The sequence below is a fragment of the Natator depressus genome, chromosome 7 (genome assembly GCF_965152275.1).
Source record: "Natator depressus isolate rNatDep1 chromosome 7, rNatDep2.hap1, whole genome shotgun sequence".
Taxonomy (NCBI): Eukaryota; Metazoa; Chordata; order Testudines; family Cheloniidae; genus Natator; species Natator depressus.
The window spans coordinates 26,920,666-26,940,624 of record NC_134240.1 but is presented as its reverse complement, the minus strand read 5'-3'; the positions used below and the strand labels follow the sequence as shown (position 1 = coordinate 26,940,624).

Genomic DNA, 19,959 nt, shown 5'->3' with positions numbered 1-19,959 from the left:
TAGCAAACTAACCTTATTTTCTTTTCTCTGACTTTCTTGTTCTGAATCTAGAAACGGGTATTGGTGATGACAAATGACTACTATTATACAGACATCAGGGGTACTCCTTTCAGGTAGAGCTGACCATAATAAATGGACATTTCATCAGACTCATTGTACTTGCATTTGTACAAAGCTTGTGAGCTTATTAAAAGAGCATCAGCAGGAGCTCACAATGAAATATTCCTGGACAATGCTGAAAATAGCAAAGAAAAGAGGCTTTCCAGCATTCCTTTCAGCTTTTCCATGGATGGAAAGTTTGTGCAACCTCACATAGGCAAACTCACTGTGTTTGTCATGGCTTACGTTTCACTAAAAAAATATTCAGTTGAGGTTTACATTGAACAAGAGATTTTTGCAAGTACTCAGAGAGCTATAAATACTGTAATCCATTTAACTAACTACATATTGAGCCCTATTTTGATTTTTTTTTCCACAACAAAAATGCAATATAAATGGAGGTAGTATTTCACTTCCAACTTGAGGTTTTTATATTTTGTTTCCCTGAACTATCTTCAGTGTATTTGTACAACTAAAACTGAGTAAGTCAGCCATATTATTTTGGCCTGGGTTTTAACAAAAATGGCAAGAAATCACTAACCGAATGCCCAACATTGAATTAGAAATAATGCATTAATAAAAGTATATTTACGGTAACCTATGTTCAAAGAGGGAAGCTGGAATTGCAGAACTCTACTGAAATATTCCTGTGAACTTGGCCACCGTCCTAGCACATATGACTGTCAGAAGGTATCCTGCATTGCAGCTGCATGAGTTCACTAAAAAGTGGGAGGGACTTTTAGGGTCGCCTCCCATACATGAGCAACCCAGTGCAGGGTGATGATTTCCTTTTGAAAAAACAAACAAAAAAACCCCAACAGATTACTTAATTTTTGAAAAACTTTAAGTGGAGCTAAATAATGTCAATGAAAAAAATATATAAACAGGTGAAAAATGTGAGCAACAGAAAAATTACATTGAGAATTTCTTCCTGACACCGTTATCATGTTCTGATATTTCTTTCCTTTCACCATCTCCATTGGCTTACAAACTTTGTAAAATTTCTCAGTAGCTGAGCCTGATCTGTAAAGAGTTGTCTTCTCCATTGCAAGCCTGTGTGGGCAAGTTCAGGATTTGGATGAAGAATGAGCATGCTGGGTGAATAGTTGTGTATTTAGAGTGACTTGTTTCTTAGTTTGCCAAAGAGTGAATGGTTTGCTGCACCTCTAAGCATACATAAATACAACCAATTGTTGCTGGCATATCAAACCCCAAATGGCATTCAAGTAGCTAGTTGAACAATAAATATAATCAGTGGGGTTTTGTTTTTTAAAATATGCATAGTACATTAACTAGAATTGTTAGCAAGGCAAAATAGCTCTCAGTCTCTGCTATTATTTGTACCACAGATTTCAAGGTCTGCTTTATTTCTCTGCACAGTTTAGGTGTGGCTCTCTCTAGAGGACATGGCAAATATTTCTTCAGAGGGAACGTAACTATAGAAGAAGGTAAGATACCATCTACCTTCTCATGATGCCTGCACAATAGTTTTATTGTTGATCTTTAGTGGGCCTAAAGCTTGTGCATCTCTCACATGGTTTTTCTGCAGATTCCCTAGCGGGATTAGATCATTTATGACATTGAAGCATTTTAATATGACATGTAGTCAGAATGTGCTTACGAATCTTCTTTTCTGGAAGCCTCCCATGCTGAAGAATCACTCAAAGGCTCGTGTTTGTTGTTAATAATCCTCATAGAAGAAACGTCATGCTAATTTCTGAATCAGTATATTGGATACATTTAAAGTAGTATTTTGCTATGCACAGACTACAGTATAGTAAGCCTTATCACCACACAATTTAGAGCAAGTCTATGTTAATCAACTTAGAACTAGGTCTAGAGCTGAGCGCTTTTGGTTTTGATGTTTTGTTTGCTTTTTATTAGCAAAACTAAAAGAAAAAAGCACTTCTTCTTTCTAGAGTTTTAATTTTTGGTAAATTCATTAGTGAAATGGATGAAAGAATTAAAATGGTGATCAAAGAGCTTTCCAAGAAGGAGAGGTTGGGTGAGTAGAGGCAGCTGTATGGGGATGAGGTTAGGCATGGAAGTGTGTGAACCTGTATGGAATACAGTATGAGAGGGTCTTAGGAAAGGGAAATCAGGAAAATGAAGGAACAGCAATAATGGAGGGAGCTAGGTAGGCAGAAGGATCCCCAGGAGCTGGTAGGTGGCTACCAACATATAATGGCTATAACTGTATGCTGGCCATTTACAATGGAGGAGCCTTGTGCTGAGAGAGTGAGGAGAGAAGTTGTAGTGGTAGCTCCAAATAATCAGCATTGTGTGAAAAGGGGGTTAAAAAAGGAATGCTTGCTGCTTGTGGTTAAGGCTTGAGGAAAAACACTGAGAAGATCTGGGTTCAATTCCCAGGTCTGCTCGCAGACTTTTTCTGAGACCCCCAGACAAGTCAGTTCATGTTTGTGGATCTTAGTTCCCTACCTCACAGAGTTGTTGTGAAAGTAAGTAAGTAAGTACATTAATGTTCGTGAGGGACTCAGATACCATATAAATACCTAGAAAGAAAGGTAGCATGGTGTGAGCCTTGTAAGTCTTTATGCTCTGAGCTGGTCCCAACACGCTTCTGACCTATCTTCCTTCATCCAGTCCCACATCTCAGCCTGTGTCTGACATTTGCTCTTTGATGTCTCATCATCACCTTAAGCTTTAACATAGCCACAACCAAACTCTACTCTCCCAAACCCTCTCCACTTTTCTGACTGTATCCCTCTGGACAATATTGCCATCTGCCCAATCACTAAGGACCATAATTTTGAATCCTACATCTGCTGTCACATCAGATTCAAGCTGTTTGTCACCACTTTCAAAGCTCTGTATAACTCTTTCCCTCCCTACTTACTCAAGCTTTTCTCACTTTGCATCACAATTCTGCCCCCTTCGCTTAGCTAATGTTCCTACCCTCATCTGTCTTTGTCAGCTTCTCACATAAACTGCATGCCCCCTTTTTTGTATTTTACCTTATCAATGTCATGAACTTCCTGAGCTCATTGCAAGGCCCTTACCATATGCACAGTTAAGCCCCTCTTAAAGATCCACTTCTGCCATGCTACCTACAGTTCATATTGTTTACATGTGTATTAAGTAAAAAAAGAAAGGAACAAAAAAGTCAGTTTCTGGTTCCCTCTAATCAAATTCTTTCTTTCTTTCTTTCTTTCTTTCTTTCTTTCTTTCTTTCTTTCTTTCTTTCTTTCTTTCTTTCTTTCTTTCTTTCTTTCTAAAATGTCTGATGCTACCATCAGCATAATACATAGTAATAATAAATTATTGCCTGAATGTTGAAAACTTGGACCTTAAGTTGGACCTGCAGAGCATATGTGCTCACGTGTAATTGCATTCATAAACCCCACATTTGTGCCCATGGTTACTTATGTACTTACATCTTCATAGGTAAGACCCAGAGTCCACATTATGAAAATTTAGCCCATTTTGCTTTATCCCATGGGACCAACATGCCTACATTTACTGATATGAGATTAAGAGTTTTAAAACTTCCAAAATTCAAATTTATGGATCTATATAACTAATAATACAGTACTGATTTACAGGCATCTCCATGAAGTGTTAATACAATAGACTCCTTCCAGATTATTCTGTAAATTCCTATTCATATTCATGAGAGCATAGCATCCTTTTGTTTAAAAAAATACTATCATTTCTGAAAAAAAAAGTTCTTCCTTGCAACTCTAGATTATGATGTAACATAAAGGGCTTTACTAAAATAACGAGAGCAAGGGAATTCAAAGTTGTCTGGTACTTTACCTTAATGCAGCTCTTTTTGCTCAGATCTTCTTCGGATCTCTAAACATATCATATGAGCTTAAATATCTGTGCACAAACAAATGATTTTATTCCTGGCATTTCATCCTTAACGCTCATTTACTTGGCTCTTGCCAGTTTGTCAGACCCTGAAGTGTATGTGAACATAGTTTACTGTGATTTATTATGCTGTGGTAATAATACCAAGAAGGAAGAGGGTATGCAATGAAGTATATGTAAATATCCATCTGTTACCTAGACTGCTCCCTATATAACATATTATTATTCCTGTTTCAGGTTTGCATGATTTAGAACACCCTGATGTATCTTTGGCAGATGAATGGTAAGTCTTAAACAAAGCATGAAATTGGTGCTTGTTACCCTTCTTTGTTTAATATTGTTTGTGCTTACTGTGCCCAACTCTTCACATTCAAAGACAAAGAGAGATCATGCTTATAAATATTTACATTGTAGTATTTTGGCAACATTATGTTCTCAGGTCATATTGCAACACTGACTTACATCCTGAACACCATCAAATGACTCAGCTAGGAGCTATTAAACTCTACCTCACAGGAAAAGAGCCATTGCTTCAATGTGAGTATGTTAAATATTTTTATACTGATAAATTTCATAAATGTTCCCTTATCTAAACAATGATTGTATTTAAACTTTACATAATAAAATGCTAATTAGTTGAATTGCTAATATGGTTGGACAGGTATGATTAACTGACATCATCTTGCAAATTCCATATTTACTTGAGAGTATAAGACAATCTATTGGTTTAGTACTTACATGTACTGATACCCAGATATTTTACCATATATAGTATTGAAAATCCAAACAATGAATTTCCAGTTCACACTAGGCAGCCATGCTATCTTGTGTCATGGTCTCCTCAGATCTTATTAATTAAGGATAGGGGGCTGAGAGAGTACTTGGACGAGACTTCTAGAGAAAACACCGCATGCTTCAGGAAGTGGTGATGGTGAACTTTTAGGGAGGTGACACTCTTCCCGAAGAGTTAGAAGAGCGCCAGTACTCCAGTCCAGTAGAAGAGGCAGGTTGTCCTTTAGATGAAATGTAAACCTGAGACCTGGAACTCTCATGATCATTGATCAACACACACAGTAAAATGACACAGAGCTGGGTTTAACTAGCAGGCTGCAACTTTATTAATTTAATATTGGGGAAGGGCTCTCTCTGCCCTGTTTCCTTTGTTCCAGGCATTTAAGTGGGTCCAATGTAAGGTTACAGGACTCCTACCATAAGACTCATAAATCCCTCTCCCCGGCAAGGGAGACAGAGGGTACCAACTGAGGGACCTTGATCTGCGAAGATTTCAGGTCTCCCCTTTTTCCATAGGCCCACGGTCCACCAACGAAATCCCAGGAGTTTTACTTCTGGGAGCAGACCCTTTCGGTTGATTTGGGTGGGTCATTTTGATATACCGGATAGCTTGTTTTGCAAAACATTGTGCATTAATCTGGGGTCCTGCACAAGTACCAGCATGAGAAATTGCATTGTTTTACCTAAACGCCCATTTCACTTCCTCATCTAACATTGCTGCTGGTGCCATTGTAAAGGCTGCCAGTTTCACACGAGCACAAAGCATGAGGAGAATTTTGGTGATGGTTGAAGTAAAGTAGTTTACACCTTTCCATATTTAGCTTGTAATTCTGTGAAGAGCCCATTTGCTTAAAGTAGATGAAATATAGGTTGAATATAAATAATTAATACTATTTATGTGTGGTTCACCTAATAAAATATTTTGATTTGACTTTTTTTCACCACACACATAATCTATTTTTTGCTGTTTATTTAATATATTTTCATAGGTGATAAAGAATTGATACAAGAAGTTCTGTTTGATGCAGTGGTGAGTGCACCAATAGAAGCTTATTGGACCAGTCTAGCTCTAAATAAATCAGAGTAAGTAAATAAATACATATGCACATTTTAGTATAATAATAAAGTATACACTGGCACATGCAGTGACATATGATTATGAAATATTATTGAAAAACACCTTAACAATTTAAGAACCTTTTACTCAGATACAGTGGAGATGAGTGCATTATAAATACCTGTGTAGTTGGGCTGATCAGATGATGAAAAATTGTGGGTGATTATTTGTTCATCTTCCAAAGAAAATTTTGAATCAACTTTGTCAATTCATTTTCTTCAAGCATTTGAGAGCTTGAACTTCACTAGAGGGAATGGAAAGCAAATGTAAAACATTTAAGCTTAAATATTCACTTAAGGCCAATTTGCAACAAAATAGGCACTTTTAAAATTTGCAATTTGTGCCATCTTGGTTAGTTTTTGAGGTTGCACAATCTTTAACAATACAGAATAACACATGAAACTAACAAACAATGTAGGAATTGAAAATATAACACAGTATTTGGAATTATTCTCTAAGAAATTAATGAAAATTTTCTAAAAATGAATATATCTCTGAAATTTGTAATTTGTTTGAGAGCAGGTTATGTACATAAAACAGTGAAATTAATAACATAAATTATTCATTGCACATTATTCACTCTGATTTTCTAGACATAAGTCTTGGATATGAAAGCGTATAGATTTTAAAATTTTCAAAACCAGATTGGAACTAAATGCTCTACTGTACAGTGCATTAGCTATTCCTTTATTTGAGCTTTTACACTACATACGATACACTTAAGCTATAGTATTATGCAGAGAAATGTGATATATATTGGGGAAATAGGTAATTTGATTAGCAAAGCCTATGTGAGCTATCATTGTAGAAAGGGAATTCTGGAGACTATCCAGATGAGATTTGGTTAAGTTTGTACAATTTTCTGTGTTGTATGAAAAGGCCTGTTATTGTAAAGCCACATATAATACAGTGAGGTAATTAGTTGAGGTTGGTTTGTAATTACTAGGATTGTGATTTTTCCATCTCCGTTTTTAGGAAACTGTGGGTGAAAAGAGAAAATACCATGGAAATATAAGTTTTGTTCTGTTTAAGTCAAATGTTAAAAAAAGATTTAAAATTTAGTTTAAAAATACACAACAAAAATCCAGCCTGAAAAAGTGTTTTAATTATTCTACCTATAAAATTAATTGTGCTTATATTGTGCACTGAACTGATAACCAGCTGGGGTTAGCCAGTCTACTCTTGAGAGATAAGAAATGATGTTCTATGATTGCCACTTGTGTTAATATACCCTAAGCTTTGAGGGTAAAATTCGCACAGCAGAATAAGGTCTTCTGAATCCTCCAACACAATGGAACTACAGCTATTTCACTCCGTGTGTGGAAGGCAACTTCAGAGGGTGTATACAGGGAGACTCCTATACACCTTTTATACCTGCTCTGCCACTACAGACACAGTTCATTGTGGAGGAATAGGGGATTGGACGCTGGCGGTAGGAGGGCCAAAGGTGTAGTTGGTTTTGTGATAATGTGAACCCAGTGCCTACAAATCCTCAGAGATGATCGTAGAACTGGAAGGGACCTTGATGGGTCATCTAGTCCAGTCCCCTGTGCTCATGGCAGGACTAAGTATTATCTAGAACATCCCTGGCAGGTGTTCGATTAACCTGTTCATAAAAATCTCCAATCATGATGATTCCACAGCCTCCCTAGGCAATTTATTCCAGTGCTTAACCACTCTGACACCTAGGAAGTTTTTCCTAATGTCCAAGCTAAACTGCTCTTGCTGCAATGTAAGCCCATTGCTTCTTGTCCTGTCCTCAGAGGTTAAGGAGAATATTATTTCTCCCTCCTCCTTGTAACAGCGTTTTATGTACTTGAAAACTGGGATCCACTGGATATGCCCTTCCAGCTTGAACCACTGATAAATACTCTCTGGGAATAGTTTTCCAACCAGTTATGCACCCACTTTATAGTAGCTCCATTAGGTTGTATTTCTAGTTTTTTTATGAAAAGGTCATGTGAGAAAGTATCGAAAGTCTTACTAAAGTCAAGATATACCACAACTACCACTTCCCCACTATCCATAAGGCTTATTGCTCTGTCAAAGAAAGCTATTAGGTTGGTTTGACATGATTTGTTCTTGACAAATCCATGCTGACTATTACTTATCACTTTATTATCTTTTAGGTGTTTGCAAATTAATTGCTTAATTATTTGCTCGATTATCATCTTTCTGGGCACTGAAGTTAAGCTGACTGGTCTGTAATTCTCTGGGTTGACCTTATGTCCCTTTTTTATAGTTGGGCACTATATTTGAGGCAGAGGGTGAGCAGGGTTTGTAGTCCCTATCTCAGCCAAGGATCAGGATGAGTGACCATGAGGAGCTATACTGCTAGTTACCCACTCCCGTTCTTCCCCCAGTCTTCAGGTAATTCCACCACACAAATCCATCTTGAAGAAACAGATTTCATGCAGCGGCCAAATAACTTTTCAAACTGTATGTGTGTTTTATCTTAACAAAAATGAACATATCTTTCAATAAATTCAAAAATAAGAGGAATGAGATCAAAAATTCTCTTTCACTAGCTCTATCTATTTATTGTTTGGAAATGTTTATCTTTGCTTGTGTGCTGCTCTATTTCAGAAATTCTGACAAGGGAGTGGAAGTTGCCTTTCTTGGAACCCGGACGGGTCTATCTCGTATCAACCTGTTTGTGGGACCAGAGCAACTTACTAATCAGTAAGTCACATGACTGTGCTGAAGGAGCAGATGGGTAGGCAAGAAAATGTTTAGGAAATATGCTCTTTTTTTCTTCCCCAAAGTTTCACACTGGCAAAGCTGAATACATAGAATAAACAAGAACAGTTCTTGTAGTCTTCTTTAGATTTTTCTGTAACTTTTGAAACTAGTGTAATATTTTTCACCTGCATATCAGCTATAATAGGGGCCTTTTTTTCAGTCCATATGTTTGCTTTTTTCCACCCTCCTGGAGTTAGAAATCACATCCTGATTATTCACTGCAAAACTAAGATGATACTGGAGCTGCAGAAGATGGAGGAAATCATGCAATTTTTTCTTAAGCCCACCCCAAAACAAATGTCTTTAGGTGTTTCCAGCAGTTATTCATCCCAGTTGTGGAATTCCCTCAACTGGAGGTCTGTAACACTTAGTGTGCTGATATTGCTAAATCAAAACTTTAATTTTGCTTATTCTGTAATGCCTTTGGCTCACAAAGTGGTAGATATGCATTATGTCATTTGTAACATACGGAAGGATACTTCAGTTTGAAGGGTTGTATATAGGTTGAGCATGGTCTCTTATCACAGTCTACCGTGAGATACTTGCACAGAGGATTGCTATGGCTTTAAAGTATAATCTATGCCATTCAACCATGCTCTTCAAGTATTTTATAAAGTTAAATTTGGAAGAGAAAAAAAGCCACACAATGCTCATTTTAAAATTCCTTAATACTGAATATTGCACAGTGTAGAAAGGAAAATAATTCTTCACCAATTATATTAAGCTTAGATAATATAGACAATAGAATCATGTTGAATATTATGGGAAACAGTTTATCTGTATATATTGGACTTTTTTCTAAATAACTTAGTGTCAGTGTGATTGTTTTATACTTTGAGTAAGTGGAAAACTTAGTAAGTATGAGTAATATGAATGTTTGGGGTGAGGCAGTGTTGTTTAGAGATTAGTGCAGGGTTGTCAGGAAATGTTTGCTCTATGCCCATCTTTGCATTGGCTTGCTGCATGACTTTAGGCAAGATACTTACACGCTGTGTGCATCAGTTTGCCATCTGTTTAAAATGGGGAAATATAATATACCCCCAATGAGATTCTCTGAAGAAAGCTGCCATAAAAGGGTCCAACACATATGAAAGTCAGTGGGAGTCCTTCCATTTACTAGTGTAAGTTGGATCAGGCCCCAAGGCCCAAAGCCATAAAGGGACTTAGGGTGTTGCAATACTGAGGTTGCAGCACCTAACTTTTAGGTGCCTAGTCACCAAGTGGAATCCACAGACCCTAGGTTAGGCACCCAGGCTTCCTATATAATGAATGGGGAGTGTTAGGCACCTAAGAAATGGATTTACCAAAGCTGGCACACTAGGCAGGGAGCTGCCTTAAATACCCAATATCACATGCCAAGAAGAGGGGTAAGTACTAAGCCATGCCCCTCTCAAGGAGTTAGGTGCTACGTCTGGGCTGGGGGGAGGTGCCTATCTCTGCTTGGGATCCATAGCCATAAACCCTGTCCCGGAGTCAGTCACCTAAGCTGTTTCTTGCCAGAATGGTGTTAGCACATCCAAACTGTTCCCAAAATGGCCTGGTGGAGGAAGAGGTGAAGAGGAGAGGCAGCAGTCTCTCTTATAATATTTAGCTCACTGGACTTTGGGATATTCTGGTGCGGCTCTCTCTCATTCTCTCCTCTCTGGAGTGGGCCAGAGAGTGAGTGAGTGACTCTATAGTCCAGTTGTTAGGGCACTCACCTGAGAGGTGGGAAACCCATGTTCAAATTCCTGCTCATTATCAGGGGTCTTCCATGTCCTGGGTGAGTTCCCTAACAACTGGGCTAGTGCTTATAAAGGAGTTCTCTTTTCCTCCCTGGCTGTTTTGTGTGTAGTTAGGCGTGCTCTGAGCATACCTACTGGATTGGGCTCTCCAGGCAAGCAAAGTGGGACAATGTCTAGTTTCACCTGGTCTGAGGATCTTTGCTGGACCTTGGGCATAAGATAGGTACTGGCCAGGACTGAGGCAACAGTGCATATGCCCAGAGGCAGAAATGTAGGCCCCTCAAGGACTTAAACAGTGGAAATTTAGGTCCTAAGGGATTTCAAGCATCTCCAGGGTTAGGCAGCAGCTTAGTAGGTATTTTGAGCATCTCAGCATCACCTACATTTTGGACTTGGGCATCTAAAGGAGGAGTTGGCACCTAAGTTATTTTGGGGATCTGGGCATAACTGCAAAGATGTTATAGCAACATGATAGTACTATTTACACCATGTACATATAAGAGAGAGATAAAAATTCAGACAGAAACTTGAGAGGTTAGCTGTACACAATAGATTAATTCCCACAGTTAGCATGAGACAGAAGTTGGTGTTTTAGAGCTTAGATTTTATAAAGTAAAACCACACAGAATTATCTAGTAAAAGTCAACTTTCTAGCTATCTACTCACATAGTTCTATTCTAATCCTGTACAATAACCACAATGACGAAAAAAAAAAAACCCTCAGTCCATAACTTTGACATACATTTGTATTTACTTAGAGTCCAGTCCTGTTCCCTCTGAAGTCCATGGCAAAACTCCTGTTGACTTCAGCAGCAGCAGGAAAATGCCCTTAATTTTTACCGATTTGAATACGTGTCATATTATTAGGAAATCATGTTGACAATATAACTGTTTTTTATGCTTCATCCAGCATCTGCGATCAATGTCAATCCTTTTATGAGAGCCAATAATATTTAATGTAATTCTGGGAAAATCAACATTAGAGCAATGTTCAGCATTGTGTAGGAAGAGATACTTGTCTTCTCTTATAGTTAAATATTCCTCACCATTAAACTGCAAAGACAACAGTGGAAATCACTTAAAAAGCTGGATCATTGTTGTGTGAAAAGGTTTTAAGACAGAAGGTATTCATTTTGATCTCCCTACGACATCTTTACCCAGGATTTATCTTTAAGGATCTATTTCTAAGGAATTGCAATATGCAAGTGCAAATATGTGTGGAACATACTGATTTCAGTGCCAGAAAAGGTTACGCAGCAATTTTTGGAAGCATGTGTTGCTTAAAATGGAGCTCTCTTAAAATAAACTTTCTCTAGTTAGTGCAGCTTATTGCAAGAGGCTCTGTGTATTGCAAATGTCAGGTAAACATGTATGTGTTTTGTGCAAGGTAATCTGGTACTTATACTTATGAAAACTAAGGATTTTTGCATGGTATTAATCTGAATACACAATATTGTTGTTTGGTGGAAGATATGTTAGCCGGAATCAGTGGCCTTGCAGCTTGTGCTGCTAGTGTCCTCATCCAGCACACGGAAAGCAATGAGCATGGAGAAGATAGTTGCATTTTTTCTCATATGACCCCTCCCTTCTACCTCAGGCACCTTTCCCTGACATCCTGTTTTGGGGAAGAATATAGCTAAGTTCATTATTCACCCCTCCCACTATATCTTCTTGGGAAGAACAGTTATTAATCATGTTGGCCTAACTCAAGACTTGAACTTGGATTGCTTGAAACAGTTGCCCTCACTCGTTACAACACCTCTTCCACCACACACAGCTAGTTTAAAAAATAAAACATTATTTGAACAAGTTGCTAGAAATAAAGGCATCTTTTTAAATTTCTACAGTAGTACAATTTTCCAAAGTACTACTTGATTTTGGCTGAGTTTTTTACCCCTTTTCCCACCCTTCTCAGCTTGTACACAGCAGGGTTGCTACCAAATTTGTTCTCTGAGAAGATACTGCAAGTATATCAAGAATTATTCAGTGATATATTAAACTCTTTTACTGCACAAATGATATAGAAAAGAACCCACATTTTCTTTCCCAAAGACTAAAGATTGTCAAGCTTGAAAAGTTTTGGTGATATACAAAAAACAGCAAATATTTTCTTCTTTCTTCTGTTTCAAGAGACTTCCTGACAGCTGAAGATAAAGAGAATATTTTTAATGCTGATCATTTTCCACTCTGGTACAGAAGAGCCGCCGAACAGCTACCAGGCAGCTTTGTCTATTCAATCCCATTTAGTAGAGGTCTGTAATTTTGTCATATTTAAATACTGAAGCATGTATAACATTGGGAAGGGCCAACATACGTTGTTATATTCAGGAGAGGGTATTGAACTGAGTTTCATCTTCTGAAATCTGCACTGAAATTTTCACCAGGTTCACAAATCCTGTAATCAGGCACGGTGGGGAAACTTGCAGTGTCCCTGCCTGTGCTGTACCAGGTTTGTGGATAAATAGAGGCTGTAATTGAATGTCAAAAACAACACTTTTCCTGAGCATTAAATTCATATGAATATTTGGTATTTTTTTCAAACTAAAAATCTACAGCTGAACTTGCTTACACTGCAATATGTTTTGATTTTAATAGCTTTTTTTTTTTTTTTTTACACCTTGTAGAAACAGCAAACAAAAGCAATGTGGTGACAGCTAGTACCGCCATTCAACTTTTAGATGACAGAAAATCTCCAGTGGTTGCAGGTAAAATTGTTTGTTTATATGCATGTCTATATGAAAGCAGTGTGTGAATTCCTTACCTTTTCAGACTGTTCTGACTTAGTGGAAATTACATGCAGAAAAAACAATTTGAAAGAAAACATCTCAAGTGCAATTGAATGCCCTAAAGCCTAGGTCTTTGCAGGACTCCTCTCCCTAAGAGCTTAAGTCTGTGTTCGTTGGGTACCCAAGTCCCGTTCCCCCCCCCCCCCCCGTAAACTGCTAGGTTGACATAGCAGTAATAACACAGCAGTAATCAGCAAAGATTTTTCAGTACTCGTAGGAGCAAATCTTCACAATTATAAACCAGAAAGAGTTTCCTTAAGGAAAAACAAATGTAACAAAAATCTCTCAAATATAATAGGATTCAACACATTCTTCAGAATTTGGAAAACACTCCCAATAGTGCGAAACTTAAGGAACTCAGTCTATTCAGTTTATCAAAGAGAAGGTTAAGGAGTGACTTGACCACTATCTAGAAGTACCTACATGGGGAGCAGAAATTTGGTAATAGAGGGCTCTTCAGTCTACCAAACAATGGTCTAACAAGATCGAATGGCTGAAAGCTGAAGTCAGACAAATTCAGACTAGAAATGAGGCACAAATTTTAACAGTGAGGGCAATTAACTATTGGAAAAACTTTCCAAAGGTTGTCATGGATTCTCCATTACTAGGAAATTTTAAAATCAAGTTTGGATGTTTTTCTTTTGAAAGATAAGCTTTAGTTCAGCCACAGTTATTGGAAGTGAAGCAGGAATTAATTCAGGTCCCTTGACTGATGTTATGCTGGAGGTCAGAATAGGTGACCATCATAATGGTTCCTTTGGTCCTTAAAATCTGTGAATATAGGTGAGGAATTCTGCCTCCCCACAAGCATTCTCCCACCCCTACAGGCCCTTACCTGTGCTTTTCAGTTGTCTCTTATTTGGTTAGAGTTCAAATTAATTTAAAAATTGGTTCTTTTGGAAATTTCTCTCCAGTATCTGAAATTTTTCAGAAGTCTTTTACTAACAAATGCCTGGTATGTTACCATTCACACATTCAATATCGTTAAACTTCATTGCCAGCCACCTTCTAATCTACAATTCAAGAAATTAGGTTGTAAGTAAGCAAAGTTATCAACAATTGTTTTTTCCTATCTTTACCATTCTAGTCACAATATTCCTTTTCTCAAATGGCCACTATTTCCCATCATTTACAAAGGATCTGATACTATCCGATGGGATGGGTACTACTAACACTCAATAAAGGTGACCACTACTTTACTAACTGAGGAGGTGTTTCTTGTAAAGATGGCTACCATTTCTGAAAGCACAGGCTACCTACTAGAACCTGACCCCCATTTCACTAGACCACTTCTGCTGCTATATTTCTCAAGCTTCAAATCTGCCAGTGTGGGACATCAAAGTGTGTGGAAAATTGATGGAAATTGGAACACCTGTACTTTGTTGTATGTTGCACCATTATTGCCAGCTTAAATGGTTTTCCACTATAAATCCTGTTTTAACAATATTTTCACACTATCAATTAAATACACCAGTTTCTTAAAAAAAAAAAAAACTTGGAAAACAGGAATTCTAAGTCCACTACATGGGTCATTAGCAGCATTTGAATCCAGCTCCTTCATATCCCAAGCCCAAGTCTCTATCACTTAAGTGTCTGAAGTAACTTCTGCTTTTCTGTGGAGCAGCCTCTAAAGGGGAAAGCAACACTCATTTTGCCAGTGGGCAACACAGCAAAACACAGTGTTTTATTCCCATCTTTGGAAGAGGAGTGTGGTCTAGTGGTTACAACCAGTGTGTACCCAAGCACGTAGATTTGGCAGGTTCTTTCTTAGAGGCGGTGTGGCTGAGTTGAGAGGTTGCGATTGTCATATTAAAGATCTAGGCTCTGTTCCCAGCTCTGCTAGAAGTGACTTATGCATACTTTCGATTACCTCCTTTGTAAAATGGGGTGGCTGGTATTTGACTGCCTTCTAAGGAAGGCGTATAAGGCATTAAGTGCTGTTAAGTGCACACAAATATAAACATCAATGTTTTTAAGAGCTGAGATTTTAATTTTTGATGGGGATCTCTTCCTTCTTTCTCTCCCCACCAACTGGGAGTCTGATTCAACTGATATGCAGTCTGTTTGAGAACTATACTTTGTTATGTCAAAGTGAGGTTGCCCCTTGGCAAGATGGTCACCTCTTGGTTCTTGTTTCCAATGGAACTGAAGAAATATATTGCTCTTGGGAAGAGGGCTGCTGTCTATGCTGTGAACCTCATCTCAGTCAAAGAGCAGCATCTGGGGTTCCCAGGTGAGAGAACTTTTGAAATCCAGTGTTAGGGTGCTTTCTGGCCTCTGTTTCGTACTCTGCAGCTTTCATGGAGGCTCTTCCACCCTGAGGAATTGTGGTTGGCCCAGCAGAGCAGATGTGGCCATACACAAGCCGACCTCACCACAGGAATGCAGGAACCATTGAGCTGGAGTTGGGGAGGGTAGAAATAAAACTAATTTCCTTCCACTTCTCTCTCTCTCGCTCTCTCTCTCTCTCTCACACACACACACTCACACGCGCACTCACACGCGCACACACACTCACACACACTCACCCCGCCCTGCCCCTTTCTATGCCTTTGGCTCTCTTTCCTGTCCCACTGGAGGGAAAGTTAGGGGGCATACTACCCCAAACCACTCTATATTTATCATATTAAGGTAAGTCAGGAAATTCCATAAACAAACAAAAAATAGTTTAAGTGGGATTCAAGCTGGTTAAATGAGTCTTATCCCCAGCACGCAAATCCCTGAAAAGTAAGGATATGCCAAATAATGGGACACCTATCAACTATTCTCTAAAGCTCAGCATATCCCCACTGATAAAACAGATTCCACAAGGTCACAGGAAAAGTGCCCTTCTGCCCCCAGTTGATGAGAAGATACACAAACCATTGTTCTCCCTCACAGCATAACAGAAAATCTTAATTATAAATTCATCATTCTCTTATAAAAACATACGAGAACAATTAATTTGTGCAAAAATGTCAACGTGGATAATGGTTAATGTTGCTGCAGATGTAATTAAGGATTTTCATTGTACTATGAGGGATACTGATGTGTTATGTATGATATGTTCCTTTATTAGTTGGAGACAAAATGAAGTTCCTTATCAAAGTCCAATGTCTATCTCCATCAGTGCAAATGTGCTGGGTGGGCTTAAGGGCATAATTAACAGGTGTTCTATATCATGACATTTCTTGCACTTTAGGATTTGCTTTGGGGATATGTCACACATAACCACCTTTAATCCCTTTTCAACAAATGTGTTGTTTATGTAACAATAGATTTATGTAGGCCATGAAACAGCCAAGAGATCTGAGTTTGGTTCCCTTTTCTCTGTGCTGCATTTGAACTGGCAATTTGAACAGGGAAATAATTCTAGTTCCAGATTTTCAAAATAACTCTGCACCCAACAGGTTTCCATCTAGGCACCTACATTAAAGACCTGGTCTTCAAAAGTGTTCAGTACCTGATTGTTTTCAGTGGGAGCTGCTGGGCCCTGAGATGTTTTGAAAATCTGGCCACTGCATTTAGGTGCCTATATAGGAGCTGAGCTCTTTTAGAAAAATCTGCCACCAATTTTGTATGCTTTAAAAAATCTGGCCACTAGATTGTATAAGATCAATTCTTCCTGCTTCAGTCACTCACTCACCCACTCACTCACTCAGTTTTTCCCTGCATCTTCAGCAACTACTTTGCTTAGAAGTAGCCATCAGACAATAACAGATGTTCAGAGAGACAACAGTTATATGCATTATTCTATTTATACTTCAGCTGCAGAGCATAAATGGGCATTATCAATTCCATTTTTTCCCATGGAACAAGTTACAGTACAACTTTTTAGATCTCACTGAACTAAGGTATTCTACTTATTGTAAAAATAAAAAGGTGGGAAGTGGAGAAGTGGTGGGCAACTAGAAGTTGTGGTTTCACTGTACAACTTACTTAGTCAGGGATTTGCAAAGGATTATGAGTAATATGTTCAAAAGCACCTGTGAGACTTAAACTTCTAAGTGCCTACGATCCAGATTTGTAAAGGCATTTAGACAGTGGTACGACAGTGTTGCAACCCCTATCTGACTGTTTTAATTTCATTTCATTTTCAAAAGTGACTTAGGTTCCTAAGTCCCATTGACTTTCAATGAGACTTTGACTCTGAAATCAGCTTGGTGTTGCTGCACTGAGCAGAGCAATGCCTAAATACCTTTAAAAATCTGGTCCTAAGTCAGGTTCTAAGTCACTTTTGAAAATGGGACTTGGGCTCCTAAGTCATTTATGGTAATATTTTAAAAAGAATTTATATGTAAAGTCTAAATTCTGCCAAAACCACACTTTCTATTTTATGAAATAAATATTCCTGATTCCTATTAAGTCAATAGATTACAGCACACTAGCAACTGAGATACTCCTTTGGCGTAAAATCACTGTCTTCACCACAGAGGTATTGACTGAAAATAAAACTACACCAGAACATTTTTCTTTGCAGAACACCCTAAAATAGTAAGTCTTTTTTATAAACAAAAAATATATGAATATTAAAGAGGAACCTCATTTATATCTAACCATGGGGGAGAAACAAAATTCCAGCTACTCTCTATCCAATCCCCTCTGTTTTCTTTGTATTTCTTTCTCTTTTTGTTTTCATCTTTTGTTGAAGAGCATCACTGATAATAGGCCCCTTATCTATGCTAACTTATCTAGTTCTATGCTAACAGAAATGCTTATTCCAAATGGAGGAAGCATAATCCAATAATAATGGCAGGAGATCTTCAAAATCAATGAGTTTGTAGAGTTAGAATGGTTGGCAACACTGCCACACAGAATTTGAGTACTGCTGCTGCTTTACCATCTGTACCCCCTCTGTCAGTCCAAAGTGAGAATACTGGAGAAAAGCATGAGATGCTTTTTAAATTCCTCTCACTCCAGCTAGCGAACTAAGACTTTATCAACTTAAATGAATGCAGATTTGAGTTAGGCATGTCTGTATGTGTATTTATAAATATACAGGTATATTTATTGTGTTTGTGTACAATCTGAAAGCTTAATTTATTTGCTGCAGAGATATGGATAATAAGCCTGCAAAATGTTTATATGGCGTGTAGTTAAAATGCAGTTATATTCAGAAGAGAGATGTCTTAGTGTTCCGCATTATGTTCCCTCAGTGATTTCTATATCGAATTTACATTTAAAAAGCATATTTTTTAAATTGCTCGTGCTGCAAGGTCAACCTGCGGGGTTTTGTTGTTGTTTTTATTCTAGCAAGATCAGGGTACTTTGGATGGGAATTTTATTTTTGGTGGCAACGCAGCTGATTAGGAATGACACAGGTTAGGACTGAGCTTCTCTTCTGCAGCTTGTGTGAAAGGCAGCAACAATGTGATCTTATGGTGAACTAACACAAATTGGACCATTGTACTCTGGTGTGGTTAAATTTCAAAGTGATTGGCAGTAGATTCTATATGTTGGCCGTTTGACAAAGGGGTGCCTTTAGTGTTCTTTGACATTTAGAAATGGAAAGCAGTGATAATGCAGTAACGGTTGGCCCAGACCAGTTGCTCATAAGGAGTAAGAAGGCCCAGTCCTTTGTCTTCCTAAATACAAGGGAAAAGAAGATCTAGTATCATTATTGGTGCCCAACTCGTCAAACAGAGTCAAAATGGGGGTGGTGGGGAGGAATGAAGACAGGGTCATCAGAGCTGAAACATTACAGAGCGTGCTCCTTTTCAAGGGTGTTTGGCACAGCTCCCACTCCACAGGCCACCTCCCTAGGGAAGCTGAAGGAATTCTGATTTGCTTCCTTCATTCACCCCACCCCTGTATACAGGTTGTGGTCCAAATGCTACGGTATAGACTAGTCTTTACATTATGTAGCACCTTTCATTCTGAATGGTCCCCAAACACTTCACAACCAATATGCAAAACAGCACCACTGCAATCTAGCCACATTTGAGATGGAGGACAGCCGTTAACAGATACACATCACATTGCAAAACAATGATACAGAATTTTGATCAAGAACATTAGGCAAATTTCTGGCTTACAAAAAAATTGTCAAGGGATTCTTTAGTGTCACCACAGATGATACAGTGCTTTGGATTTTAAAGCATCAGCCAAAAGACCCATAAGCAAGCAGTAAACTGCATAGTGCTCAGTGCATCTCTCTCAGAAAGACGAAGGACTGAGCAGAGCTGGCCAGAATCTTGAGGCATGTCAAACCCAAGGTTTAGTCTATTCTCCATCCTCTTAGGCTTCTGGGATACAAGTAGAGAAATTCTCTTATTTTTCCTTTACTGGGTGAGATCAGGTACAATCTAAAATCTCTCAACTAATTTACGAACCTATCTACTCCTAGTTGCTTTGTAGAGAGGAGTACGAGAATAAACATTAACAAAGGGACTGTTAAATGTGTCTACATGTCTAATATCGCAGGATGCAAAAGCGACATGGTGCCTTGCTAATATGAGATATTTTAAATACTAGGTATGATTGTTGAGTATCTCTGTATTGCATTTTAATAAATACTGATGCTGTCATTGAAAGAAGACCTTTCTAAGTGAGTTTAAATAGTAATTATATAAAAAGATGCTGCTGCTTTGAAAATCTAGTCTGAATGTCATTACTATGTTCATTTCAGAAAGCAAAGGTTACAGTAGAAGAAAAGGAGGACTTGTGGCACCTTAGAGACTAACAAATTCATTTGAGCATAAGCTTTCGTGAGCTACAGCTCACTTCATCAGATGCATTCAGTGGAAAATACAGTGGGGAGATTTATATACATAGAGAACATGAAACAATGGGTGTTACCATACACACTGTAACGAGAGTGATCACTTAAGGTGAGCTATTACCAGCAGGAGAGCGGGGGGTGGGGGGAACCTTTTGTAGTGATAAT

The 19,959-nt window shown here is 38.3% G+C and overlaps 1 protein-coding gene across 4 annotated transcripts in view; it reads left to right on the top strand.

Moving 5' to 3' along the window:
* The window catches only part of CACNA2D3 (calcium voltage-gated channel auxiliary subunit alpha2delta 3), an 869,947-nt gene that overhangs the window by 722,060 nt on the left and 127,928 nt on the right, over positions 1-19,959 (top strand). For all 4 annotated transcript variants that reach the window (XM_074957772.1, XM_074957774.1, XM_074957773.1 and 1 more), the window contains 8 exons: positions 52-113; positions 1,480-1,547; positions 4,171-4,216; positions 4,373-4,470; positions 5,715-5,808; positions 8,429-8,524; positions 12,439-12,560; positions 12,933-13,013. In XM_074957772.1, the coding sequence (XP_074813873.1) occupies positions 52-113; positions 1,480-1,547; positions 4,171-4,216; positions 4,373-4,470; positions 5,715-5,808; positions 8,429-8,524; positions 12,439-12,560; positions 12,933-13,013 (667 nt within the window). The remainder of the gene's footprint in view (positions 1-51; positions 114-1,479; positions 1,548-4,170; positions 4,217-4,372; positions 4,471-5,714; positions 5,809-8,428; positions 8,525-12,438; positions 12,561-12,932; positions 13,014-19,959) is intronic.